At 39.2% G+C, this 16,586-nt stretch overlaps 1 protein-coding gene across 1 annotated transcript in view; it reads left to right on the forward strand.

Moving 5' to 3' along the window:
* Positions 1-16,240, forward strand: part of LOC100542772 (membrane-associated guanylate kinase, WW and PDZ domain-containing protein 2) — a 54,368-nt gene extending 38,128 nt beyond the window's left edge. The window contains exons 9-10 of the mRNA XM_019610865.2: positions 9,832-9,970; positions 16,113-16,240. Coding sequence (XP_019466410.2) covers positions 9,832-9,970; positions 16,113-16,174 — 201 coding nt within the window. The 3' untranslated portion in view covers positions 16,175-16,240. The remainder of the gene's footprint in view (positions 1-9,831; positions 9,971-16,112) is intronic.
* The last annotated feature ends 346 nt before the right edge of the window (positions 16,241-16,586 follow it).

The following is a 16,586-nucleotide window of genomic DNA, read 5'->3' on the forward strand; positions in this document are numbered from 1 at the left end:
TCAGACTGTGATGAGCAGAGCTGGGTACTGGGCTAATGTGAGTGGTAAAACTCAAGGAATATATTGGCATGTAGATATAAAGCTGATCAGCATTCTTGTGTCTGCAATAAAGAAATGCAAAATAATGTCCTATAGGATGCTGAATATATCTTGACAGAGTAAAACCTTAATAAATCAGGGCTGGATTAACTGTATGTGAATTATTATTCAGCATTTCTCAAAAAAGCTGAATAATAGTTGTATTTTTTAAATTTATCTGGAGAAAGATAAGGTGAAAGAACATTCCCATCGCATGTAATTAAAATAGTACTCTTAAAAATGTACTCTGTTAGGCACAGTCAAGGCATCTTTCTAACTCTCTGTGTAATAGCAAAGTCCTTCAAAGGAGCAAAATAATAATCTTGCTGAAAATGTCTTAGCATGAATTTTTATGAATAAGGTACTTACTTGGAAGGCAGACACCATATTTAATTCTGTATTTTATAGAAGCTTTATAAATCTTTCGAGATCTAAAAATGAATCAGCTCTAAGTTCAAAAATCTAGTGTCTGCAGTTTTCGAAAAAAATAAAAATAGACCAAATTATGTCGCTCTGACACCTGAAACATTTTGCCCAGCCTCAGGCATGACAAAGGCAGCCTCTCTTCTGTGTTTTCCAAACTACCACAAGCCAGAACTAGAAGAGTTCACATACAGAGGTGAAAGAATATGAATATTAGACCCATTCCTACATCCCACCCAGCCTAGTATAATCACTCCAGAAAGGATGAGTAGGTAATGCTTACCTTAGCAGAGGACTGTAGAACAAATATCAAATGATTTCTCACTGGGTATAACAGCAATGCCCCTGGCAGTCAGCATTGTACAGATCTCTTATGCTAGAACTTTCATTCTTAGTATTCAGAATTACTTCTACCCATTTATTTGAATGTGGTTGTGCTTTTGACACTATTGATACACTCCATCAAAAGTTTCCAAAGATCAATGTTTGTATTGTTAAATTATTTTTTTTTTTTAAATTATGGCTACAACAGTAATATTATTTCTTCCTCATCTCCATATCTCTTATTCTACTGACCAATGTCATACCCATCTTTTTTTTGCTTGAGTTTAGCAGTCTCTTTCATCTTTCTCATAAAGGAGCTCTTCTTCACTGCTGACCATACTCACTGGTGTCTGAACCATTTCTGGGTCTATCACATTCTTTTGAAGGTGAAAGTGCCACAGCAACCTGCAGTTTTCAAGATTCTGTTGCTCTTAAATGAAATAACAGTTTCTCCTTTAATCTCTATTTTTTCCCTAGTGGTTAACATTCTGTTTGCTTTTTTGACTGGGCTGACATCTCATAGAACTAATCACAAGGATGTAAGATCTGTCTCTTCAGGAGTAATGGTTAATTTAGAGTGACTGTGTGTGTAATTTTCCACACATACTGCATTGTATTGTGTTGCCTGCAAATCTTGTCATTCAATCTTCAGCCTTTTCAGCATGCCATTACGCTGAACAGAATAATCACTATGGTAAAGTCTTTTGATTGTGAAAATTGACCACTTATTTCCAGCTTTTTTCCCTTTGAATTTAATCTCTTACCTAACAGACCCTATTCTTTCTCCATCCACAGCAGAGCCTTTACTGAAGGCTCTTACTATTAAAAGCTTTCTGAAAATGTCAGTATATTAACCAGATCACATTTATCTATATAGTCATTGTCAACTTCAGTGACCAGCAATAGTTCCGTGAGGAATGGCTTCCCTCTACAAAAGGTACACTGATCCTTCTCTACTATATCATAATTATCCATGTGCCAGCTAATGGCACACCCTCCTTATTGCTTCTGTCCGTTTGCTGGAATGAACAGGAGACTCATTGGTTGCTTTCCAAGACAGGTGTCACACTTGCCACTTCCCATTCCTCTGCTATTAGGCCATTTACTGATCTAGACAGCAGATTACATCCCGTAGTTCAGCAGTTTCATATCCAAATTCCTTCAGAGTTGAGGATGAGCGCCATCTACATCTGGTGGTTTCTTCCTATTCTTCCTATTTTCTTTATCGATTTGTTCTGCAGACTTTCCCACTGATACTGCTGTTGGAATCATTCTCAGGCTGACCTCTGTTGAGCAAGCCCTTTGCATAAGTTTGGCTGCCCTCCTCTTCAGCGAACATCGATGCAAATAATTTTTTTTCTTTTTTTAGTGGTCTTTTTAATCTTGGAACCTTTCTTTATCTTTTTAGAATTTGATTCCGTGGTCCTTTGAAAGTATATTCTTAATTCTTGTTTTAGCACTTTCTTTGTTAGAGGTCTTTTCTTTTTTTTCTGTTTTCCTGTTTGAATGCAACTTTGGATGAAGCATTCCCCATGAACATTTATGCTTAGGATTCTGCAGAGGATCTTTAAAATCTGCTTGTCAAATCTCGAGTTTGCTTTGCATTTCCCTAATGGGACTATCTGAATTCATCAGGGAGACAGCAACTATTTTTTTTCTTCCTTTTTAACAGACTCTACTGGTTCTCATCCATGATTGCAGTGGTGAAATAGCCGTTAACATTACATTATTCTACACTGAGTCATTCCAGCTCTGTTTAAAAATGTAATGTTACACACTAATAAGGTAATGAATTTTCCTTTTTTGACATCTTTAATTCACATACACGAGTTATTTTGCAGCAGTTCTGCAGAAGAAATCAAGTCTACCATAGAACTGTAAGTCCCCTTTGCTGTCCTGTTAGCCACCAAGCACTGCAAACCTTAATTTCTTTTGTGCACTCCTCACTGTATGCAGACATGTAGTCATATGCATTTTCCAGTTTCCAAGCTCTCTTTCTGTAATAACAGCTCTCATGTTCTTCCCCCTCTCACAAGAAGGGGAAAAGGCGTCTTCCCTGCTGTTTCCCCGCTTAAACAGCTGAGAAGAGAAGAACCAAAAAGAAAACTTGATACTCTTATTGGAGTTTGCTTAAAGTGAGGCATGGAACACATCATTGTAATTCCTCCAAAGAGAAATGTATTTCTCTTACCAAGAAGTCCAAGCTTTTGTACCAACAGTACACTCAAGCTACTGGAAATACACCATGGGATTTCTAGGCACAACAAATTCTCTGCAGTGAGGAAATTTGCAAAGCAGATATGTAGCGTGTGCTTACATCAAGGCAATGATATTAGGGCTCAAAATCACCTGGAAATTGACCAAGATAGATATTCTGGAGTTGCTATTTTATTAATTTTCCAAGAACAGATAATCTCTCGGCCTTTTGGACTCATCAACAATAACAACAGCAACAAATAACATGCAAAATCCAAGCTTCAGTTATAAAAATGGAATGCCCATATAAAAAGAAATTAAGTGTAATTAGTCTCTTTCCTGAGGTTTAATTAGAAAACTCATTAATAAAATGACAGATAGCAATGCCCTCTGCACAAATCATTTGAGACTGCTTTTTTTTTCATCAGATTTCCTCATTTAACAGGGTATGAAAATGTGCATCCACAATTAATTTCATTTTGTGCAACAGGGAACTATACACCTGCGTAGAGATGTGCTAGCAGAGGCAGACGTACACAGGGCTATCACAAGCGGTTTAGAAACAGTTGAACAAGGAAAAGCTTCTTAATTACAGTAAAACTATATGTATTTCTTTTCGATTTTGCCTGCTTCCGAAATTCTGTTTGCGTATGCTGATTGGCTTTTTTTAACAATAGTTAATAATTATTATAAAATATGGCCAGAGCAAAGATTCTGAAGCAAAGCTCGCATGTATTGGTGACTCTTTATTCTAATGATTCAGAGAAGCTTTACAATTTTCTTTCTAATTAACCTATCAATGGTGATGTCGCTTAAACACTCCTTAGGAATATTATCTTCTCATTATTGCCAGAAAACATGGTGCCCAATTTTATACCTCAGTTGTTCTTATGCATGGATGGGTAGTCTGAATTAACTTGAACTGAAGCAGATTTTGTTAAGAGACATTTCCCATACACACAAACTACTTTCTTATTTACGTTTAAGTCATTAATATTCAACTTTAAAAGCATTAAGCAGAGGGAAGCTTTCAGTGTTTGAACACTGTAAGAATATAAGAGAGGAGCATTGTCTTCATCAAATGCCATCAGATCAAGAGAAGCACCCATGAACTTGGGTAAGCGTTTATACAAAATGCATATTCTGCCAGGGACACATTTGGTAGGAAAAAAGAAACACAGTGGGAAATAAATTTGTGTAAAATGGCCAGATTCATAGCTGGAACTAGCATGTTTCTTGAGAATAAATACAGATGGCAACAGCTGTGCAAGCTTCCCAGGCCACCTTGCCAATGCACTTCAGCCTTTAGCTGGTGGGTATGTCTGATTGCTAAGGCTTTGTTGTCTCTGCTGAAGACTGCCAGGAAGGTTAAAATCAGGGCTGCTGCCATTTCTGGGGGTTGCTATGATTCAAGGCCTGCTATTGAGAACAGGAAAGGGTCCATTGACTGGTTTGCATGACTGATGGCTAGCAATGAGTTGTGTTCATTATAACTCTGCACACTGACTCTGTGTAATGACATCTTCAAGTTAGCATTTATTCTAGAGTCAAAGACAGTCTAAGGCTTTATGAGATTAAAATATCGGGCTTCATGGGCAGCACTCTCAAACCTTTCCTGTGCTGTTAGTGGGTTTAGTGATTAGGATGCATGCATCCTCTCAGGCAGTCATGCAAAAATTCCACCTGAATTGTGTGGGAGCTGGAGGTGTGGCTTTACAGGCTTGGAGAATTGTTGTTGTTGTTGTTAATTTCTTAAGAAAAATGAAATCCGTAAGTGCAAAATGACAGAGAAACTGAACACCTTGCAAAAATGATAATGCTGCTACACTGAAGCTTATCTTTTAGAACATTTGGGTGTCTCATGTTAAAAGCTTTATATCTCTACAGAAAGCATTGTGCTGAAATTCCTCTTAAAAATAATGGTTTGATATTCAAATGTGCCACATTCAATGAATGGAGGTAATGTCATAGGGTCATGCCCAATAAACAATTCAGACACTCAAACCATGTTGCTACAACTCCTGTTAGGTGGCTGGTGTCCTATTAAATGCAGAAGGAAGTTTAAGTGAGTCAGATGGATATCCAAACATTCGTCTGCAAGGAAAGTATAAAAGGTAATAAGGTAACAGAAATACATTAAAATAAATACGAAGAGAAGGAAAGTACGGATCCATCACTCACTGAGAATGTGTAAAAACCTGAAGTATTCAGTGTTTTCTTCCTATCAATCTTCATCAAAATGTTCAGAAAGATCATCTTTTCAACAGTACACATTTCAACAAAAACAAATAAGTAGACATGAGAGTAAGGAAAAAGATGCTTAAAGAATTTTGAGATTAAAGTCAGCTGAACTTGCTGATGTTTGTGTATGCTCAATGACTTAAAGAAAATAATTTCTACACTATTTGTGATTGGTTCTCCAAGAACTCATGGAAAACAAGGAAGTTAATGGCAGACTCAAGAAAGGAAAACATGTCCTCTACATCTAAAATAGAATAGCAAAAGTTCCTTTAACTTTTATTTTCAGAAATAATCTGTGACGAGTTATCAAAAAGTTGAAAAAGAATGTGAACAAAAATTGCAAAAAATAAACCTTGTCAGATCAGTCTGATTTTCATTTCTTATTTTCACTTTTATTTCTTTGTGCAAAACTAGGAAGAAGAAGGTATGAGGCATCTTCTGTTCACCTTTCAGCACTCCCTTATAGGAAATTCATAGAAATGGGATGGAAAAATAGCATCTAGGTAGAGTCGCTGTCAGGTAGTTTCTGAAAATAATCACTCTCAAAGGATACCCTGAGTGGTTTGCTCCTGAATTACAAGTGTAAAATTGAATTACAAGTGTAATGAAATAAGCTCAATTCAACAAATTCATTAATAACTGGAGGCTTATTGCTAAATAGCAAAATTCATTGATGCCAAGAGGCCCTTGGTCAAAGAGAGCATAAAAAGACTTAGAGTTAGATTTCAGAATGAACTTTTTGTACTGAAGTAGTCCATATGAAATGTGCTGTGCTTCTGTTAGGGCAGAGAAATCAGATGCACTATTTAAAATAGGGAATAAGACTGTAGGGGATAAATTTGGAATTTAAGCAAACCATGAGTCACAAATCTGATGTGCTACAAAAATGCAAAAATCTCATTATGGAAGCATTATTAACCAGAATGCTTCTCCCACATGGGAAGAATTTTATCATTTTGATCAGTTCTGCCTACTCCCAGCTTAGTAGTAACTCCAGTTTGGGGATTGTGTATGAACTTGGAAGTACCCCAAGGAGAATTACCTAAAAAAGATCATGTGTGGCATGGGGATAAAGCTGTGGGAACCAGCTTTTAATCCTGAAAGGAGCACAATGAGGGTTCACTGTAAGACAGGCTTTCTAGACCTACTTACTCTCGTCTTAGCCTTACCTCTGGCCTCACCTTGGTATATCCAAGCTCCTCTTCAATGATCACTGGATCTTGAAAAGGTAGAAATATCCCCAGAACAAAATTTTAGGTCTGTCTCTCTCCCAAATGAATGATCTACACCAGCAGCATCTGTCAAGGGTCATGAGAGAAAGGTTTGTTTTATGACAAGCTTTTTGCTTTCTGAGCAGAGTAGAGGAGAAAGCACTTCTGGATGCCTGGACTGAGAGAAAGCGCGTGGTGTGAAGGCCTTGTATCAAACATCAGAGAATCCATACGGGCAGGGGGAAGAAAGGAGAGGTTATAAATGTTAACTTTAGAAAAAAGTAAGAATAGGAATTTGTACCTTATTAGATGCACAGGAAACCAGTTCTCAATCAAGATTTTCTTTTTGTCTGAATTCCCCAGATATGAGGAAGCGTAATTGAAGCTCTTCCCAGGGCAAGGCTGTTCATAGCATTTCTCTTCTCTGTTGTTTTTTTTATCTAATCCGAGCTGGACCTGTGCTGCACAGCTGCCGTAATTCAGTTACACATCAGTCAGCCACAAGACACAAATGTAGGGAAAACAATTAACCCTCTGCTCCTGCCACTATTTATTTTTCCTCTGGTCTCAATCCTTGTAATGGAAATTTCAGAGTACCCAATTTTTGTGAACTTGTGTCTTTACTATCCTTTTTTCCTTCTTTAAGCTTTCCAAGGTTGTTTGCACATACGATTTTGTATTAAAAAGAGGAACTATCAGATCAGATACTCGCTGCCTACATAAAAAGCAACCTACTGAAATACAGAAAAGTTTACAGTAATACAAAGTAGTTCCTGTACATTGACCAATGAGAACAGAAGAAAGGCAAACAGCAAGGGAAAATGTGGTATTAGCATAACCTTTTTACATATTAAAATGTATTAAAATCTCTTTCTGTCTTTCTGCTCTGCAGTGCAGGGGATTTTATTTGACGGACTGTGTGTGCTCTGAACAACATTCACTGTTTCTCATTTTGAAGGCTATTTATCAAGGAGTGGTAAAAACAACTCCTCCATTTGATCTAATCTGGCACTGCTTTTCTCAAAACACGCTAACAAGATCATTCTAAATACCTTCTGCAAAACGTGTGGTACATCCAGGCAGCACGGCACAAAAACAAGAACTGTTTTCAAGCCTTTGGAAAGTGCAGCCTGACTTTCACAGGATTTCTATGAGGATTTTGTTTTTTCATGGCATTTGGAAGCAGGCTCTCTCAAACTGGTGGAATTTCATCTGCATTTGTCCTTCCATGTGGGGAGAGTGCTATAAGTCTATGTTTAGTCTTTGTGTGATGTAAGTGGTAAGAGGGGTTTTCTGGTCTTGCTCTGAGCATGTGAAGCAGCTACATCCAACTGGCCCTGCAAAAGTCAGGGTGACACCGGAGACCTTCATGGCCAACCACTGCGTGATCCCAGGAGCACATCTGCTGTGCGTCACTGCTGGATGTCAGCAGAAGTATCTAAAAATCCATACTGCATGCTACATCCATTACTCCTAACAGAGAAAATCCTCTAAGAAAGAAGTTTGCACTGCAAAAAATATGGCCTTTTGGCATCAAATAATCCTGAATTTTTCCTCCACTGCTCAGTCTGCAGCAAATACCAAACATAATAGCAAGGCTCTGAGGTTTTATTTGAATCAATGACTTTTTAGTTAAATAAAGTACTGGAGGAGATTGCATGCAGTACCCTGGAAGAGTTCTTAAAAAGACTGCAACTCCTATTGACAAGGTATGAATTCCTATTGAGAAACACTGGTGTAGTGCTTTTAGTAGCATTCTTTCTGTCTCTGAACAGAAGTAGGAACTAGAAGACTTCTTGACATCCCTTCCAGTTTTCTTTGATGCAAGCAGTCTTGTTGACATTTCATATTATGCAAGTTTATTTGGTAAATACTGTATTGCAGACTCAGGAAGGAAAGAAAGCCTCTGGAGGATTACACTTTCAGTTGTCAGAAATACAATAGCAGCAAAGAAAGCAGACAAAACAGAAAGCATTCCAATGTCCAAGGCCAGCAAAGAGCTGGTTTTGTCAACAGAAGCTTGTAAGAGGAAAAGGAAGCATTCATCATCCAGAGATCTGTATAGTCTCTTTAAAACCCTCTCTTGGATGTACGCAGCATTGTTATTTCAGTGTGTTGGGTGTGCACAGCTCCCCACAGTGAGGAATATACAGATGCAAACCGAGGCAGGTGTGACCCCGCCCGAGCAGCTGTGCTCTCGTAGCACTGATAAATGAGTTTGCTGAGCCCACCCAGCTCAGACCCTCATGCAGCTCTCAGCAGCCAGACTCCTGGACACGCACCTCTACCGACACCAGGATCTCCATCCAAGTGTTCCTTCTAACAGCACATCTGCAATGCAGCTGCAAAACCTCACCTCTGGATGCTGCAGTGCTGCTCATACAGGGCTGTCATCTTGCCATGCTGCTCACTGGACCATCCCACAGAGTTAGTGTGTGACCGTGGTACTGCACCAAGCTGCAGTACAACTACTACCTGCTCTATGTGCTGCCTGCCCTGCTGACCATGCAAAGTGAGCACTCTGCTGCTCAGGGCGGAGGTTTCCTGCACCCAAAGCTGGTTTCTCTGTGAGTGAAGGGCACAACCAGAACAAGGCAAGATCCGAGGGAGTTCAAGGAGGGAGACACAGACAGCAGTGCCCTGCTTTGTAGCTAGAGAGAGAGAGGCAGAAAAGTACTAAGGAGGCTGAATGACTGCAAAGAAGCCAGGAGAGCAGCAACAGAAATCTGTAATCAGAGCTGTGGGGATTGGTGCTCTGAGCAGACACCCCAGTGAAAACCACCTGTGGGTAATTAGTGCAAATCACACTCCTGAGAATCCAGCACATGTGCTTGATCTTGGTAGTGGCTGCTGCAGCAACTTGCCTTTCCTTCTTTAGTCTGCAACACTAAACTTGGTGCGAAACCTTGCTGCCAAGATTTGGATAGTCAAATGGTAGATCTCAGTGTTTGTACTCTGATGCTTTTTTTCTCTGTGAAAACAGCCAATTCCATGCAGCAGTGGTGTTCTCAGGCTGATACAACACCACAAGGTGAACCGTAGCATGGTAACATGCTTCCAGTGGTTCCAACATATCAAGCAATTCACAAAACCTCTTTCATATAGACAGCACAAGACAGGTTACAGACACATTACTCTGATTTCAGCAGCAGATGAGCAGTATTTGATACATCCCATTCAGAATCCATCTTGGAGGTTATTTAATCTGCCAGTGATATCCTTCAGACAGACAGGAACAAATTTGCCTTGATGTGTCTGCCTGTCATTCAAGTAACCTGTGATCCATTGAATATGTCTCTTCCTGAAATGCTCATTTTCCTGCAATTCTGTCTGACTCAATGTTCTTCTTACCTGACAGGTAGGGGATCAAATAATTGAAATCAATGGAGAAAGCACAAGGGACATGACACATGCCAGAGCAATAGAGCTAATCAAGTCTGGTGGCAGGAGAGTGCGACTGTTGTTGAAACGTGGAACAGGCCAGGTCCCTGAATATGGTGGGTTTTCATCTTCATGATTTTCTATGTGCATGAACCTATGTAAGTTAATTGTATTGCTTTGGTGTTAAGTAGCAGTTGTGAATTAATATATTCTCATGTGCTAAGATATATTAAGTATGGACTTAAGTGCTTACCTGAGTACAGATGGACCTGTTCACATTTAAATGCTTTCTCGGCTCAAGGCCACACACAGATGTATGTACATCACTGTCCTCTGCTGCCCTCCCAACACAGGCAATGGCTTAGAAGATGTGCATTGGAGGAAGCACTTTGAACTCTTTAGAGGATATCTCTGAGTGTGCTGGGAGTTGCTGATTTGCCTGTAAGCTGTCCTTTCCTCTACTGGTACCTCTCTGCACATTTTCAATCACAGCAGACAGTCTTGTTGCCACATCATTTAGAGGCTCAGATTTAAACTCCAAGCATTAAAAAGAATGTACTTTGACAACCCTACCCTCTGTGTTATCTCTGACAGTATACACAGACAATCAAGTAGAAGCCAAGTCTGAATAGAAAAGGAAACTGCTGACTGTGATGAGAAAGCAAGATTCATTCTTCTCATGTTACATTTCTGAGACTCTTTCAAATATTCCAAAGTGCGAGCCATTTAGACACTATAGAAACCTTATTTCAGTGCTGAAATGACAAGAAATAAAAATAAGTTATCCAAACGTAATTCAAAAACAAAAAGCATTTTTTTAAACATTGAAATTAGGTCTTAAAGAGCAGCATGACCATGTCATATGTTTACATAAGTTCTATGACGTATGCAGCTGAGCCTAAAATAATATAGAAAAATGATTTTTAAATAAACGTTCCTTTACATCTTTATGCTAGTTCTTCCAAAAGTCCCTTAAATTTTTCTAATATTCTGTTTGAAGTTCCAGAATCATTTCCCATTAGAATCAGTAATTGCAATAGCATATGAAAATGCAAAGTAATACTTAGGTTTAAATGTAGGTTCAGGTCAGTCTTTGTTATCAACAAAAGCTCATTACCTCAGTTGGAGGCATTAAAGTCAGTTCCACTGAAAGCCAGTGCTTTGCCAGCTCTCAGTCTATGTGGTAATTGCTCTATTTTCCTCTCTGAACGAGAGCCAATCCTATGGCTCAGGCAACACTTGGGATAGCGCTGGTTGCATTTTTACCAGCTTTCAAGAGGTTCTGGGTCAGAACCTGCTCACCTGGTGATAAAGTTGGTCGGTTGTATATTTTGTGAGAGGGAACAAAGCCAAAATGGCTATCAGTGATTATGGGAAATTGGAACGAAGATTATAAATAACAATTTTAGCCAACCCCTCCAGGAAGACCTCCAACAGAGATTCAGATCACCTCCAAAACTTTTTTGTAGACAGAGGTGCATCACTTTTATTAAAAGAATAAATAAGAGTCCACTACTGACGTAGCAGTAGTAATCCTTCTCAAATAGCAGAGCCATGTTCCAGCCATTCTCAGGTTCCTTGGAAAATGATTTAATTTAATGGGGGTCATGGGATGCTACTGAGACCAAAGAATCCGTGCCAGACTTGATTATAGTTTGGAGCCTTTCCAAATCTGCCTTTCTTAAGTTCCACCTTCTGGATTGCACTTAAACCTAGGCTTGTGGGAGATCTAAAATGTTCATGCAGTCTTATAGATCTGTACCTTACTACAAAGTCATAAGCAAATATAAATACATGGGGAAAAGAACATGTTCAGTGTATATAGTATTGTTCTGGGAAAACAAATCCTCTAACAAATGTAAAGGAGCATGAACTTTCCTCTCCCCAAGAGTACCTGATTGGGAAATATGGATAAACCACTACAAATCTGGGTGCAGTTTGTAGTAATAGCAGGACAAAAATTAGATGAATTCACATGTAAATTTAAAGTATTGCTCACCATATGGAAAGGTTTAGAGGAAAGGTGATGTAAAAATGCAGATTTATTGTGATATATGCTCTAAGGAACTATTGGCACGAAGGCACATGTCTAATGCTGGAAATTTGTAGGTCATGTTGACAGTTGTACTTGATGATCTTAAAAATCTTTTCCAACCCAGATGATTCTATGATTCTATAGAAGTTGCTATCAGGAATTGCTGTTTAATGAGAGAGTTAATCATTTTCGTAGCTGCATCACCAGCTTACTGTTCCACATGGGAGAACTAAGTAGCAGTGCTTGAAATCCATGTTTACCTACTGCTCGGAAACAGCAGTAAAAGTGTTCAAAAATTACTTTGTAATGTACACATAACCTACTGAAAGCATCAGAGCAGAGTAATATCTGCATGTCTGCAGTTCTTAATGTGAACATGACACAGGCAGAGAAAACACAGGACTGTGTTCAGTCTGCAGGTGAAATGGAAACAAAATAAGCAGCTGCTTTTGGAAAGATCTGATATTTCAGTCCTCCATAAGTCCTTTCCAAAGCAATAAAAAGTGTTATATGAATAAACAGAAAGTGCACATAAAGATCAACAGCATCTTTTTTGAAAGTTATAAACAAATAGAAACGATGAACACCAAAGGGCGCTTCTCAAGAAGGACAGAATTTCAAGGATAAGTCAGCATGCTGCAAAGTGTTTATCAGAGTGCTGATGACAGAAACCTCCAGAAAATAATGTATTTTCCAAATTAAGGAAAACTGAGCACAAGTAAGATTGTGACAGGTAAGCACAAGGATAAAGTGGACCTGAAGACATCCAAGTATTTCAAACACAGCAGTTATTTCTCCTTCGCACCAGAATTGCTTTGTTGAGCAGACTAATTGGAGCTTTTTTTTTTACTGAAAGAATCACTCTCTTTTGTTCTTAGCAAGTACATGTCAGAAATCTCTTTTATCACCATCAATGTCCAGCTCTGCAGCCCCTCAGATGGAAATAGGACTTGGCTGAACATCAAAATGCAAGGCTGTAGGGTTGACTGGATTGCAGCAGTGGTGTGGCACAGATGACTGGAGAGGAATAGAAACAAAGGAGAAGCTTATCAGGATGCTTTCTTGGCTCTTCTCTCTCAGTCTCTGACAAGTAAAAGGTCAGGGCTTCCTAAATCAGCTGTAGGCAGGCTCCATTTCAAGCCCTTTCCAAGAGCAGTGGCTTTCAGACTCATGGTGTTAAGAAGGAAGGTTGCCTAGGATAGCTGAAACTAACTAGCTAAAAGTGCCACGTTATTGTTTTTCAGTCTTTAACTTTGTATTTTCTTAGAGGAACGTAATCAATTCTTTTTAAATTTCAAAGCCATTGTTCTGTTAGCACAAAATATGACAGCATGAATTTAAGTATAAGAATTATCAGTGGGGGAATGCTGTTGTGATTGGCATCAGTGAAAGTAGTGTTAAGAAAAAGCCAACACTTATAAGAAAGTGATCTGTGAAAGAGAAAAATGTAATCTGAAAAGCAGAAAGATTTCAGCAAAGAACTGAAGAGCACTCCTGAGAGAGTGTAAATCTGAATGAGACATGTCTGTTTGTGGCACCTGGAAATCCGTCCTTGTAAGTACATCCCAGGAAACACCGGCTGAGCTGAGGTACTGCATAAATCTAGGGAAAGGAATAAAGTGTGCTAAAAAACCACCATTTGCTTCAAAGCCAACTGCGAATTCTGCAAATTCCAGACATCCCAGAGCACTTCAGAGAGAGAAGGTCCCATGTAGCCAGAAATTCTGTGCTAGAGTACCTTCTTCTATAAGAAGATATGTGAAGGAGTAGAGATACGATAAATGCTCTGAAACAGAAGCTGATTCACAGCAGAGTACACCAAAAGAAGCTTAGAAAATGGATATCTTATCACCCAGAATTGCTGAACATGTTTGCTGAGGATAAGGATAGCCAAAGGAACTGGACTTCCACAGAAGCTGAATTGCCACAGCTCATCCAAACCCAAAGAACAGCAGCATCGTGTTTCATGGGAAATAGTTTACCAGATTTGATCTCCAAAGAATCAAGACCACAGTTAGAAATCATATTATTGTGCAAGTGCTGCTGGGGATCCCAATCCTTAGTGCCCAGGGATTGCTGCAGGAAATGCCAGGTTTCATACACATCAAGATACACAACAATCACAGCCAACGTTTTGGCACTATGCACTTCTCAGCCCAGCAATAAATACAACTTGTTTAAAGCAGCAGACCAAAATCTTTCTCAAAATGTCTGCTTAATTCCCAATTTGTGCATCTCTCAAAGTTATTGGCTTCAGCAGGAGCTGCTGCTTGCTCACACTGTGGTTATCTAATTGCAGGCACTCGTGTTTTTCTGGCCTTATCCCTATCTATAACACCATCAGAAACACATCTATGTTGCACAGCTGAGCATTGGGATGAAGAGGCATCCCTAAAGGCAAAATGAGGGAAAATTGTTCACAACATCCAAAAATAATAACATTCAGGTTTAAATAAGACTAACAAATCGCAGCTTCTCCATCCAGCAACAAGCTCCGAAAGAAGCAGGCTAATTCTAATGACAGATCTACCTCAGGAAGCTACAGCTTTCTTCAGCAACAACCAGAATTATTCTAAATATCAGTGGAAGAAGGTCCCTAGGAAAACCTGTGATGTTTTAAGTCTAGGCAGTGCTTCTTCTGGCTTATTGCTGCTAGCATTTCCTTTCATTACATAAAGCTACATTAGAATATGTAAGTAATTATAAGAAGTGCTTGAAAGTAATGTATTTTACAATAAAAAAACTGCAATCTGGGTTAAAAGGTGGAGGAGGCTGAGGCGTGATTAACCTCTAAATGGTGATTTGTGGGTGGACTCTATCCCAGCAGCAAGGCACAACATCCACCCCCAGCCTGCTTCCCTGCTGGTGCCAAAAGATAGAAATACTGAATATCACCCACGAGAAACGTTTTAACGAAAGCCAAGGAATCAAGGCTTTCATAGCAGGACTTCACTTTCTATCAAGTTTCTATCAATTTTTGTCATTTTTCATTTAGTTTTAAGTTGTTTAGCCTGCAGAAAGTTGGAAGTTTTAGGCACTCCAGTCCATTCATATCACTGTTTATGAAAAACCTTTCCCTCCTTTGGAAATCTGGGTCCAGCCTTGCATGTGCTGTGCTTGGACGATCAGTATCAGTGAGGTCTGACACACAAGGGCTCTGTGTATCATGGTTGGCTGTCATTTCACAGAATCTTAGAATATCCAGAATTGGAGAAGACCCATAAAGATCATTGGGTTCCAACTTGATGGCTCTGTACAATGGCTTTTCTTTACCTTTCTCTGTGCATTTTCAAGATGGGTGGCTTCACATGAGGCTGTCATGTACAAAACCCACTCTCTATGGACCACCATAGAATCACAGAATGGTTTGGGTTTGAATGGACCTTTAAGATCTTGTAGTTCCAACCCTTTGCTGTAGACACTGACACCTCCCTCTAAACCAGGTTGCTCACAGCCCCATCCAGCCTGGCCTTGAGTACTTCCAGGGAGGGAGCATCCACAGCCTCACTGGGCAACCTGTTCCAGTGTCTCACCACCCTCACAGTAAGGAATTTCTTCCTAATATCTAGTCTAAATCTACCCTCTTCCAGTTTAAAGCCATTTCTCCTCATGCTGTAGCTACATGCCCTTATAAGAAGCCCCTCCTTAAGATTTATGACGTGATTTTGCAAACTAAGGTTTAGATTAATTTTTACTTACTTAAGGAAGAGTTGTGCACATGACAAGTAAAGCTTCAGTATACATAAAGTCATTGCTGGCTAATAGATGAAAGTTGCCAGTTATTTAGCAAGGAGCCATTTCTGAAAGGTCCTAGTAACTCTCAGTTCATGTTCTAGCACTGCCCCATTGACTGAGACAAAAAATGTCAGAGTTGATACCAGTGCAAGGATTTTTCATGCAAACTGTTTGGCAGAGTTCTAAAATTTGTTAAACCTTTTGCTTTTCATTTGTCATGACTCCTTCAAAAAGCACCTCGAGATGTACTCTGCACACACTGTTCAGGTGACTCTACCTCCTGAATATATACATGTAGCAGTTGAAATTATTCACTAATACTTAGACTTACAGCATGCTTATTTGTCTCGGCTTTACAGAAATACTTCTTTCCTGTTACATATGCACTTTATACTCGGGTCTTCTAAACTTACTAAGAATTCTCTGCTCTAACAATAATGAAATATCTTTATGTCACTGGTTCTGTTAATTCTAATGATTGGTCCTAGGCTGTTCCTCCCCTTCCTTTAGGAATGGTACCTTCCAGTCTCTCCATGTGCATGAAAAGTGACAAGCATGGGTCCCCATATTTCTACTTATTGGGCCACCCTAAAGACACGGTTTGTAAACTCTGCATGTATATTATCTTTCTCTAATATGCTCTTGTTTCTTGCACTTGTTAATTGAGTATTTTCTACCTTTTTCTTACACTCTTGCTCTCTTAGTCGTTTCTAAATTCATCTCTCCTTTTATAACTGGTTATCTTAGATAACAAAGCACACCTATGCATTTTACAGAATTACTTTAATATCCTGCATATTTGGTTCTTAGAGTGCCACTACTGCTAGTGCAAGAAGCACAGCCATAGGTCTGCTATATATCTGTTTTTCCTCATGACAAAACTACAGATAGCCAAAGCCATAATTACCCCCATCGCTGTGGTCCTTGGCTTACCAAAATAGCAGTGATGTGAAGGTGGAATT

Source organism: Meleagris gallopavo, chromosome 1, assembly GCF_000146605.3.
Source record: "Meleagris gallopavo isolate NT-WF06-2002-E0010 breed Aviagen turkey brand Nicholas breeding stock chromosome 1, Turkey_5.1, whole genome shotgun sequence".
Lineage (NCBI taxonomy): Eukaryota > Metazoa > Chordata > Aves > Galliformes > Phasianidae > Meleagris > Meleagris gallopavo.